Source organism: Trichechus manatus, unplaced genomic scaffold (assembly GCF_000243295.1).
Source record: "Trichechus manatus latirostris isolate Lorelei unplaced genomic scaffold, TriManLat1.0 scaffold00343, whole genome shotgun sequence".
Taxonomy (NCBI): domain Eukaryota; kingdom Metazoa; phylum Chordata; class Mammalia; order Sirenia; family Trichechidae; genus Trichechus; species Trichechus manatus.
Window position 1 is genome coordinate 466,430 of NW_004444279.1, and position 14,220 is coordinate 480,649.

At 35.2% G+C, this 14,220-nt stretch overlaps 1 protein-coding gene across 1 annotated transcript in view; it reads right to left on the reverse strand.

Annotated features, from left to right (window-relative positions):
- Window positions 1–14,220, reverse strand: part of FBXL5 (F-box and leucine rich repeat protein 5) — a 41,645-nt gene that overhangs the window by 3,935 nt on the left and 23,490 nt on the right. Inside the window, exons 7-10 of the mRNA XM_004390893.2 lie at window positions 13,081–13,229; window positions 12,390–12,472; window positions 10,588–11,313; window positions 3,555–3,703 (exon numbers count right to left, since the gene is read on the reverse strand). Coding sequence (XP_004390950.1) covers window positions 3,555–3,703; window positions 10,588–11,313; window positions 12,390–12,472; window positions 13,081–13,229 — 1,107 coding nt within the window. The remainder of the gene's footprint in view (window positions 1–3,554; window positions 3,704–10,587; window positions 11,314–12,389; window positions 12,473–13,080; window positions 13,230–14,220) is intronic.

Consider the following 14,220-nt stretch of genomic DNA (forward strand, 5'->3'; position numbering starts at 1 on the left):
TGAGGGCCTGGGGCAAAGCAACAGTGAAGACAACCACTGTTTTAAAGATAAGTTAGTCTCACCTTGTAGAAAGCAAGGGAGAATAGCTATTTCCAAAGTCTGGAAATTGTAAGCAAACTTAACACTAAGACCCTTAACTATCACAAAAGAATTGTTCAGAAAAGCAAATAAATGGACAACAGAAATAAAAGGTGGCATCAGACTCACGGAAATATGACTCTAAGATACTTTGTGTTGCCAAGTGTATCAAGGAGACAACTATGCTTCAATAGACACCGACAATTTAAAAGGCAGGCAGCGTCCTTTAAATATATGACTCATCACTAGCAAATTTCTATCTCAATACAGGTTAGAGAATCCAAATGGCTACAATACATGAGGGCTAAATTACATTAAAGAATAATAATGAAAGACAATAAAACTCGCATAATCATTAAATCAAATCTTTAAATGCATGGTAAAGAATACATTTTATAAGCATTTAAAAAATATTAGCTAAAAAATTATAAAGTTAGCTATGATTATTGCCCCAAATTTTTATTACTGCATGATTTGTTTTTCCTGGATTTTAATTATTTATGCTGTATATCTGCACTTACCTTCACTTACCTTTAATTCCTCTTTAACTTAAATTAGAAACATAAGAGAGCAAATCATCTGAGACTGTGTCACCTCCAGAACTATGAGCTAATCTACCTTAACTCAGAAATCATACATACATTGAAATGCAAATCAGTACAAAAAAGTTCATTTGCTATCATCGTTCAAATGTTCTTCAGAATTCTAAAACTATGCCATTCCATTTAATGCTTCGTAAACGGCAGAGAATTTTTAAAATGTTATGGCTAAGAAGCTTCATTTTATATTCAAACTTAAGTTTATCAACCAAATAACAAATTTAAATGCCATGAAGAATTATTCAGAGGAATCAAGAATTGCATTTATATCAGTGCTTAGTGTCTTGCTCACAGAACCATATTTTAATGCAAATAACGCAAACCTTCTACTTTTGTTTGCCAACCACCCTAATTTGAAAACAAATGTAGAAAGCATGTGTTACCTGCATAAAAATATGGTAGTTATTTGTTAGATATCTGATGACTAACTTTTCTTCTCCAAAATTTCTGCTACTGCTGAGGAAACAGATCGTTCTGCTTTACTCATCACTTACCATTTAGTTAATGGATAACGTTTATTTATTAGTATTTACTTCTTTCAGTTAGTAACATGGTACTTAACTACACAGACTTTCTTAAGACCACATACATTTTTAGTAAAATGTCACAATTTTTTAAAGCAATTTGTCAATTATGCTTCCTCACTCACCAAGACCATGTAGAAAACTATCAACTACTTTCAGAAATAATAAAAACAATAAAAGGGGAGCCCCTAAGCATTCCCTAAATATTTACTATACAAGCTGAGTTGTATTGAAAGCTACCAGATGAGTAGTGTCATCTTGCAAAACTGGATACAATGAAACTTTATTCTAACATTTTCTAGGTTTTCTGTATGTCCTCTTAAGGAAAAAGTTTCTATCAGAGTATTATTTTAAAGGTGATTGGCTGGAACTCTGGAACACAAGTTAATACGACAAATCACTCTGTAAACTTGAAAGGATTTCTATTTCCTGCAAATCATGCTTTAATAAGCTATAAAAGGAGACTTAATACTGGATTATACAAGCACTGCCAATTTCCTTTCAAATCTTTCTAAGTCAGGTATCTTCATTAAAATTCATTTACTGAAATTACCAACCATTTATCCAAAAAAGCTTATATTCAACAAAAGGAATGCAGCAGCTCCTTTGGAACACTTTAATATTTATATATTCAAAACCAGTCAAGATAGAAGGAACTCTAAATGCTAACAAAGTGCAGAAGATTTTAAGTATTTAACTTTATCCCATCATGTTAATTACTTCAAGAAGTTCAAAATACACACACACAAAACAAGTAGGCAGATCATAAAAATGAACTGACACTCCATCCCCCTCACCCCATAACATCTATATACATAAATATAACCATAACAATTAAGTGTAAAATTTATTTCCACAAACAACCTATGCTGAAATCAATGTGAACATTTCAAAGGGAACATACAAATAGGATTTTTTCTTAAAAAAATAAATGCTTACTGATTACATTTCATAACATGTTCCATAAGCCTTAGGAAGTACACCCAACTGAACCGACAATGACACTTTACGTTTAAAAAAGGAAATCTCTTCTCAAACTCACCACATCCACAAGAAACGACTGCTTCACTGCAGCAATTATACTTTGCTTTTGCAGGCTTAGCAAGTAGCAACTAAAATGACATTCATTTTCAGGATTCCTTGATTACAGACTGAAAGCAACAGAGAGCAAAGAAATGCTCCAACTTAGTGCTGCTATTTCAAGAACATGGGAAGCGGCCATCTCCTGCATCACAGATGTGATTCCAGATATAAGACAGCTGCTATCTCCTATCTCTTCATATTTATTTTAAGGAAAATCTAGTATCTGAGAAATAGCAGATTTGTTAACTTATCTGCCTCCTGGTGGGTCATTAAAGAAGAGGTTACTCCTCCAGTCTTCCTGGTTCCTGTCAAGTGCTCTGAGAAAAACTCAGGTGCTCTTCCTGTCATCCTTAAGAGGACTCAAGCTCTCAAAGACAACAGTATATGGTGTAAAAAGGCAGGTGTGTAGTAGTGTCTGAGCCATCTAAAACTTTTTTCCTGCTGTAAATACAGGAGGAGGTTGATGTGCTTATTAATAACTGAGAAGCAGCTTTTTGGGCAACTGGAATCTTCAGTTTCTACCAGTGACTATCAAATGCCCAAGAGGGCACTGAATGTACTTTGAAAAAGTATATTTAACAGGTCCATTGCACAGTAAGACAGGCATAAAAAACAGAAACAAATCAAGAAATATTTATCTGGTAATTTTTAAAAGTAGGTTCAGAATCAATCTCCAGAACAACACTAGGAAATGCAGTCATGACTAAAGCATATCCACCTCTCCTGCAACATCACCACCACTCCTCAATCTTCAGTGAGATTCATCTACAACTAGAGCCAGAATACCAGAGTTCACGTCACCAAAGTCCTCTGTTTTCTACTGCATTTGATAAAGCTGTCCTATGAGAAAACTGAGTCCATTATCCCTCAAAGTGAGTGGGGATTAAGAAATTGGTGTCTCTGAAAATTCAATGTATCTAAATTGTTAATGGGTGCTAAACACTATGGAGGAGTACACCAAAATTTAATAAGAATTTTAGTCTGTTTAGAACAATTTGCTATTTTTGAATAATTAAACTATTAAATATCTCAAAAATCTGGCAGAATTAGTATTTGAAATATCCATCTACAAGAAAAACTTACCTTTAGAGAAGCTATTTAATGAAAATGTGATTTTTTAGATTTTATCAAATTTAAAGGGTTAAATCTGCAATTAAGAATTTGGTAATTAGAAATGTAGAAAACTAAATAGAAACCCTAAGAATTATTAGAACTGTTAAAATTTTTAAATCAGTTCCTTCAAAATGATCTCACTGTTGAAAGGCATTACCGTTAATGTTGTCACAGTAGTAAAAGTATTCATCATTTAGAGAAGGGCACGCTGAGACCAAATCCTGCAGGCCTGCGCCAGTTACAGTAAGACAACCAGAGAGATTAAGGTGCTCCAAATAAGGCAGTCCTCCTCCCAGAGTCAAAACCCTGGAAGAGAAACAATTCAACAATTAGAATACATTAATCTATGAAAATTTATGTATTCCTAGGGCTCAGCAGACTACTGTTTTACATACCTTTCGCTTAGTAATGAAAACCTTTAAGAATTTCTGTAAAATACAAGAGTTAACCTCATCCTTTGGAAGAAATACATTCACCTCAGAAAAACTTTCTACATTCTTCCTAAAGACATTCAAAAAAAGAGTCTATGAAACTTTTCTTTATAAGAACATTACAGTATCTCAATTCTCGGAGAGAAAAGAAGTACTGAACCCTAGAACCGTAATGTTCATGCTCCTACCAGACTGTCCAAGTAAAAATTATCAAGAATATTACTGAAATTATAAATCTAATGACCAGTGTGGCAGTTTCTAAAAGATTTAAACACAGCATTACTATATGACCTAGCAATTCCACTACAAGGTATACACCCAATAAAATTGAAAACATGTTCACAGAAAAACTTGTACATGAATGTTTACAGCATATTATTTATAACAGCCAAAAAGTGGAAACAATCCATATGTCCATTAACCAATGAACAGATAAACAAAATATAGTTTAGCCACACAGTTAAATATTCCACAGCCATAAAAAGGAATGAGGTGCTGATATAAGCTACAACATGGATGAATCTTGAAAACATTCTGCTAAGTAAAAGAAGCCAGTCACAAAATACCACATATTGTATGATTCCACTGATATGAAATATCCAGAGTAAGTACATCCATTAAGACAAAAAGTAGATTAGTGGTTGCTAGGGGATGAGGGGAGGGATGAACAGGGAGTCACTTTGCTAAAGGGTATGGGGTTTCTTTTTCAGTGATAAAATATTTCTTAATTAGATAGTGGTGATGGTTATACAACTTTATAAACATAGTAAAAACCAGTGAATGATACACTTTCATGGTATGTGAATTACATTTCAGTAAAACAGAAAACCTAATGACACATCCTAGAAGAATAAAATTACCTATATGTAAATAAAATAAAATGAGAAACTTCCTAAAATGACAATAGCAAAGCTAAAAAATATTGAGAATAAAATTGAAAACATCAATTTTCTGTATAATGATGATTAAATCTATGTTATAATAGCAAGAAATGGGAAAGCAGGAAATAGTCCATCTTGAAAGGGATATCAAGAAATTAACAATAATAAATTTAGGAAAAAGTTAATATGATTATGCACGTATGTGGAAATTCAGGAAGTAATATTAAGTAAAAAATACATAAACTGAATTAAGATTGGAAAGAACTACGGAAAAATTTACTGATAGTTATACTGAGTGACCCTGGGTGGCACAAGTGGTTTGCGCTCAACTACTAATCTAAAGGTTGGCAGTTTAAACCCACCCAACAGCACTGCAGAAGAAAGGCCTGGCGGTCTGTTTCCATAAAGATTACAGCCGAAAAAACCCCATAGAGTGGTTCTACTCTGTAACACATAGGGTTGCCATGAGTCAGAATCACTCAACAAAGACAGGATCAGTTTTCTGATTTATACTGAGTAAGGGATATGGAATGGTATAGTTTGGGAAGAAACAGTATAAAGTTTTATAACTACATATTTAAAAAGAAAACTGGTCTATTAAAAACAGCTTATCAAGACTTCAAACCCTGTAAGAGATTTAAATGCATATTTCCTCCCTACTTCTTGATTTTTTTCTAATGATTTTTTAAATCACATATCTCCCCCATACCTATGGACTACAATTTAACAACAGTAGCAGTTCAGAACCTCAAGGAGTTGACTGGGCCACAGCAGTTAAAGACAGCAGTCTTTAATGGAAGACAATACAGGGCTTAAAGTTTACTAACTCTCTTTTCCCATAAAGTTGAATAGTTAATAAAAAAATAAAATATACAAGTTTAAAAATAATAGTCTGAAATACCTCAGAAAATATCTCAGTGCAGAAACCGTTTCATGTTCTAAAACTTAAAATTTTTAGCACATTGAGAACAGACCATATGGAATACTGTATTTTTATGTAAATAATGCGCACCTTCATTTGCCAACATAGAAGGTATGAGTTATTTGTGTAAAAATACTGTATAAAACTTTGTATTACAAGTATCCTTGAGTAAACTATTTGCACAGTCACTTTTTGCTTAGTGGGAAAGCAAAAAGTCAAAAAGTAAGCAAATTAATTATAGTACCATATAATGTTTTCCTGGGAACATACAGAAGAACCTTGAGAAGTCAGACAAGGTTTCTCCTAAGTGGCATTTAAGCTGTGATAGAAAAGATAAACAGAATTTTATGCAATAACTGTATGTTACAGGCACAGAAAGCAAATATAAATGTCTAAAGAGAAGAGAAGCATGGTAATTTGAAGTACAAGAAAAATAGCTGAGTATGGCTAGGGGGACCAGTTATCAGGAGGGACCAGGCCCTGGAGAAGGGCATTATGCTTGGTAAAGTAGACAGTCAGCGAAAAATAAGAAAACCCTCAACGAGATAGACTGACACTGTTGCTGCAACAATGCGCTCAAGCATAACAACGACTGTGAGGATGGCACAGGACGGGGCAGTGTTTCGTTCTGTTGTACATAGGGTCACTATGAGTTGGAACTGACTCGAAGACACCTAACAATGATGTGGCTAGAGAAAACGTTATGTGTGTGTTTGTTTTCTTTGTTTGAAGTCGTGAAGATGACAGGAGATAAAGAGCAAAAGATTTAAACAAAGTAACAAGACATAAAAAGAGCCCTGCTGGCACAGCAGTTAAGGAGTCAGCTGCTAACCAAAAAAGGTCAGAAGTTTGAACTCACCAGCCACTCCACAGGAGAAAGATGTGGCAGTCTGCTTCCAGAAAGATTTACAGCCTTGAACTGACTTGAAGGCAATGGGTTTGGTTTTTTGGTAACAAAAGATAAAAAGATAAGCAGGGACCAAGAGTTTGGACTTTAACACGAGGGCAGTAAGAGTCAATGAAAGATTTAGGTAGAGGAGAATCATAATAAGAAACCCATTCTTAAAAAAAAAAAGGAAAATCCCTCTACTTCTTTTTATCAACAATGTCCAGGTATGCCAGGCACATGCCTAAAAAGGAGACTGCAAAATGAGTAAATTACACTTTCTGTCCTCAACCAGGCAAAGAAACATGTAACCAAACTATTAACAATCTAAATAAGAAAAAAAAAAAAGGTTACAGAACTATGTCCCAGTTACAGAAGCAGTGCATACCATGGAGTGATTCAAGTGTCGCTTTTTAAAAAAAGAGCACAAAATTCAGTATTCAACAATGCACAATTCACATTATTTGACATTTAATCAAAAATAACCAGACATTCAAAGCACCAGGAAAAAAATATTAATAGAAACAGACCCAGAAATGATAAAGATGATGGAATTAGCACGTAACTTTAAAACAGCTTTTATGACTATTTTAAGTACGTTCAAGGATTAAAAAAAATACACAACATAGAGGAAACAGAAAATATATACGTTTTTTAAAGTCCCAAATGGAATTTCTAGAGATGCGAAACACAGTTTCTGAAATAAAAAATGCACTGCATAGGACCAACAGCAGATTAGACATTGCAGAAATAATTTTTTAGTGAACTTGGAAGACAAAACCAGAGAAACTATCTAACACAAAGCACCAAGAGAAATAAAGAACAGCAAAAAAAGTTTCAGTGACCTGTGGCACATTAAGATAAAGCATCTCCCTTCTAGTGCTTTCCAAATCTTACACAGGAAGAGTTTCTATATTCTTTTTCACTGAATGCAAATGGAAGACACCTCTTAATTACGCTCATCAAAATTTTGACTTCCCTTGAAAGCCCTCGGCTGCTAACTGAAAGGTCAGCAGTCGACACCCATAAGCTGCTCCATGGGAGAAAGATATGGCAGTGTACTCCCATAACAATTTACAGCCTTGGAAACCCTAGGGGGCAGTTCTACTCTGTCCTACAGGGTCGTTTTGAGTCGGAATTGACTCAACAGCAACAGGGCTTTTTTTCTGTTTTGCTTTGTTTTTTAAGTCAAATTTCATTTATTTAACTTAATTATACAGAATTTTAATAAGTTCAGGGTTACTTAAAAAACATCCTGACAAAACTGAAAGATACGAAAATTGCCACATGGTCAGAAATCACTGCAGGTCTGAAACACTATTTAGGGTTGTATATATTCATTCTCTGAACAAACACTTGATAAAACTGGTCATATAGAAAATGCAACTGAACGGAGCCACAAATACGTGTTAATAAGGTATAATGGTAATAAAAAAGATAATGGTAATGCAAAATAAATTATCACGTTTTAAATTGAAAAAAAATTTTTTTCTTTTTAACTTTAAAACCAAGTTGCATTCAAAAACAACTAAAACCAAGTATCAGTTGGGAATATGTACTAAAATATAACAAAAATTTTAAAAAGGGAATAATGAAACTCCAAATATGGTTATCTTTTGCTTTTTTATTTTTTTAACTGTAATAAACTTGGCTTTGAATAAACAGAAAACTAATGGACAAATGCACAGCAGCCAAAGAGCAGTAATAATAGCTACCTCAGGGAAAACACTGTTGGGTACTGGAAACGGCTTCTGAAAGATTTTTATGAAAATCTCATATTAAGAGTCATTTTATAATGGTAGAAAGTTTGAACTTTTACGCTGGGTGAATTTTTCATTATAAATATCTGACACTCCACTGTTAAAGAACCGCTATGAGTCAAAAATCGACTCTACGGCACCTAACAACAGTAAAATTCAAACCTATCACAGAACAAAAACAGAAAACATATAACCAATTTCCAATGGTTACCAAAGACAATCTTTAACAATTATTGCACCTTACTGATGTTGAGAAGAACCATAAAGACAAAATAACATAACAATAGCTGCCACTTATTAAAAACCAACCCTGTACCATTGTTAAGATACTTTACATGCATTCGCTTATGCAAGCCTCACAACTATGACATGGTTACGTATTTACACAAAGCCAGTTATGGGAAGAACCAGTATCAACCTACATGAAGTCTGTCTGGCCCCAATGTCATTAATCCATGGTATTTTCTCCAACCCTGTGCAGAAGAGCAGTAGTAACCCGAGAGTTCCAAGTGGGTCTTACAGGGCATAAGGCAGAGTCTGACTATTGAGAAAAGCTACCTCTCTTGGCTTAAACGGGTGTTTCACTTAAACTCCTTTTCTCTAGTAAAAAGAGTTGATTTTAATCAGCCAAAGATGGTGCCTACAAGAAAAGTAAAATGTAGAACTTCCACATGTTCTCTGACTTTAGAAAGCAATATAAAATAGGTAGAGTATAGTCAAAAACCAAAAATTCTACTCTAGCTACTCAATTCTAATACTGCTCAGCAATGTTCTACGTTTTGTGAATAACTAATGACCATACAATTGCACTAAACTAATTCTACAGAAACGAGCCCTGGTGGCATAATGTTTAAGTGCTTGGCTGCTAGCTGAAAGGTTAGCAGTTCGAACCCACCAGCTGCTCTGTAGAAAAGATCTGGAGATTTGCTCCCATAAAGATTACAGCCTAGGAAACCCTATGGGGCAGTTCGATTCTGTCCTACAGGATCGCTGTGAGTTACAATCAATTTGACAGTACACAATAACAACAACAGTTCTACAGACATTTTTGTTATTGTTGGTGTTAGGTGTTGTCAAGTCAGTTCTGACTCATAGTGACCCCACGTACAACAGAACGAAACACTGCCCAGTCCTGCATCATCCTCACAACTGTTATGCTTGAGCCCATTTTTAGTTTTCCGAAATCACCAATATAAAACTGTAACTCATTTTAAGCAAAATAAAATTACATAAAGTGAAAATCTTAAACATGTACAGTTGGCAAGTGCAATTCTGCATCCTTTAAAGCTTTCATTTTTTAGCAGACCAAATTCTAGTATTAAGGCACATAAATCAGAATAAAATTATTTTCTTTCCAAAACACTTACCAAAGATTTCTTTAAGCCAACTTTCCTGTGAATTTAAAATAGTACTTTATTTACAAAATTTTTAATTCTAAATGTATTGAACCATGTGGGGTCCATTTGGAATACATATGCCCCCCTTTTTTTCCCCTAAAGGACCAGTTTCCTGAAGAAAGAACAATGCAGAGGACTAATCAACACTGTTTTTCTGCTTGGCACTCACACTTTCCATTAAACGTCCTCAACCCTCAACCTAATTTTACAGCCTTATATCTCCCACTGTTCCCCATTATATGTCCTTTACTACAACCAAACTGGAATACCAAGTCTCCTGTGAACATTCTCCAAGTGCTTCCACATCTTTGTGCCTGAATGCATGCTCAAGGGATCCCCACTGCTTAGAATGGTCTCTTCCCCCAGTGCTACCTATCACAACCCTTCAACATTCTCCAAGGTTCAATTCAATGCCATCTCTTCATTAAATTTTTCCTGATTGTTTCCTTCAACTGGAAATGAATCTCTTCAATAGGATAAGATCACTTCCTCCTCTCGTCTTCCACCTACAGCATCTATATTCAATCCCTTAAAGGACTTACACAAATAATACACAGCAACAGAATAAAATATACACCTTTTCTTCTCTGGTACAAATCTTGAGGATGAAAATTATGTCTTACTCATCTTAACATTCACTAAAGCACCTCAGAAACTGTGATACAGGCATCTGCTAAGTATTTATTAAATATTTCAATTTATATTCTTCCATATACCACAAAGGATTTGAACTGACTGAAATGAAACTTCTGATATTAAGTTACACTGTTCCAATACTCTGAAGTAGGGCAGATCTTGGTTACCCGTTCTGGTTACATAACTCAACTGAAAGAAGTAATTTATACTCAAAGTTTTTATTCCCTTTGAAAATGAGAGGTGTCGATTTCCTAATACTCTGCAAGTGATTACTTACCTGAGACCATGGTCTGTGATCTGATAACATCCAGACAGACTGAGAAAGAGAAGTACACGTCCAGTCTCTTGGTCAGATTTTTCACTCCCAGAGTAAATTAAGTCTTTTCCCACAGGCAATCTAGTCCTTGATGCTTTTCTACATAATGCAGAGGACTCAGGGAGTGCTGACATAGTTCTTAGAGCTGTTCCTGTACAACAAAATGAATGGCCACAATACGCCAAGGCAGGAGAAGCACAATGCTGCTGCCAACAGACACTAGTCCTTAGTCCAACGATATCCTTACTGTAACAACCAGAGGTGGAACAACTAAAGTTGGATGCTGCTTCCATTACACAAAGGCTTTCGACATTTCTGTGTCTCCATTCTACAGCGTCTTCAATATCGGCCAAATCTTCGGCATCTAGCATCCACACATAAGGGGAACTGAAATTTTCAGAAGAAACAGGCTTAGTCCAGGGGTGTTCATTATCTGTTTCTTCTTCAGTGCCTTTGCTAGTTAAATTGTGCAAACAAGCATATTGCTTGGTGGACTGCATGGTAATGTCTTTATTTTTCCATGTAGTCGAAGTAATTTTGATTTTAGAAGTTTTCAAAAGGCCACTCTGATGAGATGCCAGAATTCCAAGAGCTCTGGAAATCTTCTCTAGAGCCACATCTGTGATTTTCTCACATCCAGACAGATCAAGATGCCGAAGACTCTGGCAGCAACCAAGCCAAGACCAACTATAATTTAAAAAGTAACAAGAAAATTAATGATCTTACTAAATTCTTCAAAAGCCCTTGATTTATATGTAGACGGAAACTAGAAAAAAAAATTTAAATCTAATATAACCACTCAAATATTTACTGAATGTCTGTTGTCAGGCACTATTTTAGGTGCTGTGATATGAAAAGACAATGAGAGTAATAAGGAGCTAAAAGTACTGCTAACCTAAGAGAAGGGTAAGATGGGAAAAGGGTAAGGATGGGAGAGAGTTAAGTAAATCTATTATCCTGATAAGTAACCAGTAGAGGAGAGGCTGTACACACATGAAAAAGGACACTAGAAGATCCAGAAGAAACACGCTCTAGGAATTAATTGGTAAAGCATTAGCCTTAGCCAGAGAAGAATATACCTCTTCCTCTGAAACAGGAAGAAAGGTGTTGGAGAGGGGATGGGTTACGTTAAGAGGAAATTGACGGCATCCAAGGAAATATAATCTGCGAAGAGAGTAGCTTGAAGAAAGTGGCCCAATTTCAGAATATCTGTGACGAATATATGAGGGAGCTTTACCAAATGGCACTTAGTTCAACTGAAAATGAACGTCTTAAAAATAGAGTCCCAATTTACGTAATTGCTCAGCAAGGCTTAAAGGCCTAAATATAGCACAGGATAACAAAAATGGTAGGATGTTACAAACTGGAGTTTTAAATCAGATGGAACCTATGGACCAGAGACAAACAATTGCAGGGTACTATCAAGTTTTCTAAGGAGCTCTGATGGCGCAGTGGTTAAAGCAACAGACTGCTAACCAAAAGGTAAGCGGTTCGAAATCACCAGCAGCTCCACAGGAGAAAGATGTGGCAGTCTGCTTCTGTAGAGATTTACAGCCTTGTAAACCCTATGGGGTCACTATAAGTGGGAATCAGCTCAGTGGCAGTGGGTTTGTTTTTTTGGTTTGGTTTATCAAGTTATAGCCGTACATGACTAAGATTTGATAGTAAAAAAGAACAGTATAATTAAACTGTAATTATGTAAACAAGAAACTATAGCACAACTCTACCAATTCATTCTATTTAAATATATAAGAATAACTAACCTGTCAAATGCAGAATCTGAAATGTCAGTCTGGGTGAGATCCAGATGCTCCAGGTTAGGACAAAGCTCTAAAATCTGTCTAACCTAGAAGGCGGAAAAGTCACAGTGAAGATTTGCAGACTTTTAGTTAGATAAGAGGCAACTATTAGTAAATGGTATTATCCAGTGGTACTCAAACTTTTTCATATGTAGAAAGCACCTAAAAAGTGTATTAAAAATATGTATATTCTGGGCTCAAATCTCTGAGAATCTGATTTAGTAATTGTAAGGCTGGACCTGGAAATTTACATTTTTAAGGGATACTCAAAGAGATTCCAGTGTAGAAAGTCACAGAATACACTTTTATCAAACAGTGACTGACTCTTGCCCATCGTACCATGCCTTACGTATTATAAGAATCATACAGAACTGGGCTTCATCACTTAACATCTGTAAAACTGAATAAATTATTTAACCTCGTCTAGTCTCAGTTTCCTTATCTATATAACATGTAGCCAATGATATCTATACTACAAAGACTACTATGAGAACTGAAATAACAAATGAAAGTTAGCAGTGTGCGCCTACTCAAGGGAAAGCACTCAATATTTCTATATGATTTTTGTCCTTAATTAAATTCAAGAATAAGCAAACCAAAGTTATATCATTGTTACTTTTCCTTAATATCCAAACCAGTGCTAATTTATACATACCATTTTGCTGGAAACTGCAGAGCTGTATGCTAATACCAAAGTTTTTACAGAAGGACCAACATATGGCAGGACATTATGAATTAAGCCATGGAGTAAACGTTTTTCCATTTGTGCAATGCTGATAGCAATTGATTCCTCTGCAGACTCCTCTGTAAAATGAATTCAAAAATCTAAGAACTTGATATGTTACTAATAATTAGGCAACTACTCAAGAAATCACCAAATCATTAAATATGAAATATTTTCCTACCACCTTAAACTTCCTTAAACTACCACCTTATACATCCTTAAACTACCACCTTAAACTTCCTAAACAAAGCAAGTTAAATGGACAAGGTCTGACTTGCTAGGGCTTAATATTTAACACGTCTGATATCAACTAAAGAGACAAAAGAATCAAAAAACAGTTTACAATGAGAATGAGGGGAAGATTTTTTTGAGTGTGCGTCAGTGTTGAAGGTGACTTTCATTATCAAAATACGTGGAAGAGGGAAAAGTCCATTTTCAGGCAATCAGTTTTGGGGGAAAAAAACTGAATACTGAAATAACAGGTAGAAGTTCTTCAAGGGAATATATGATATCAAAAGAAAAATGATCCATAATAAAAAATTCCACCAGTTATTTTACCTGAATAAAAAGAACACAGAGCTGGAAAATATTTGAAACTGAACTAAATCAGCCTGATCACAAGGATTCAAGCAAAGAATTCTTTTTTTTCCCCTTTTTTTTTGTACCTCAGGTGAAGGCTTACAGAACAAATAGTTTCTCTTGAAACAGTAGTACACATATTGTTTTATGACATTGGTCAACAACCCCACAACATGTCAACCGTCTCCCTTCTTGACCTTTTTTTTTTGGTGAAAATATACATAGCCAAAGATACACCATTTCAAAAACTTCTACATGCACAGTTCAGTGACATCGACAACGCTCTTCCAATTGCGCTGCTATTCTAACTCTAGATGAAGGCTTACAGAACAAAACAGTTTCTCATCCAACAGTTACTACACGTTGCCCCATGACAATGATCAACAATCCCACAACACATCAACAATATCTTTACTCAACTTTGGGTTCCCTATCACCAGCTTCCCCGTTCCCTTCTGCCTTCTGGCCCTTGTCACTGGACTACTGTACCTC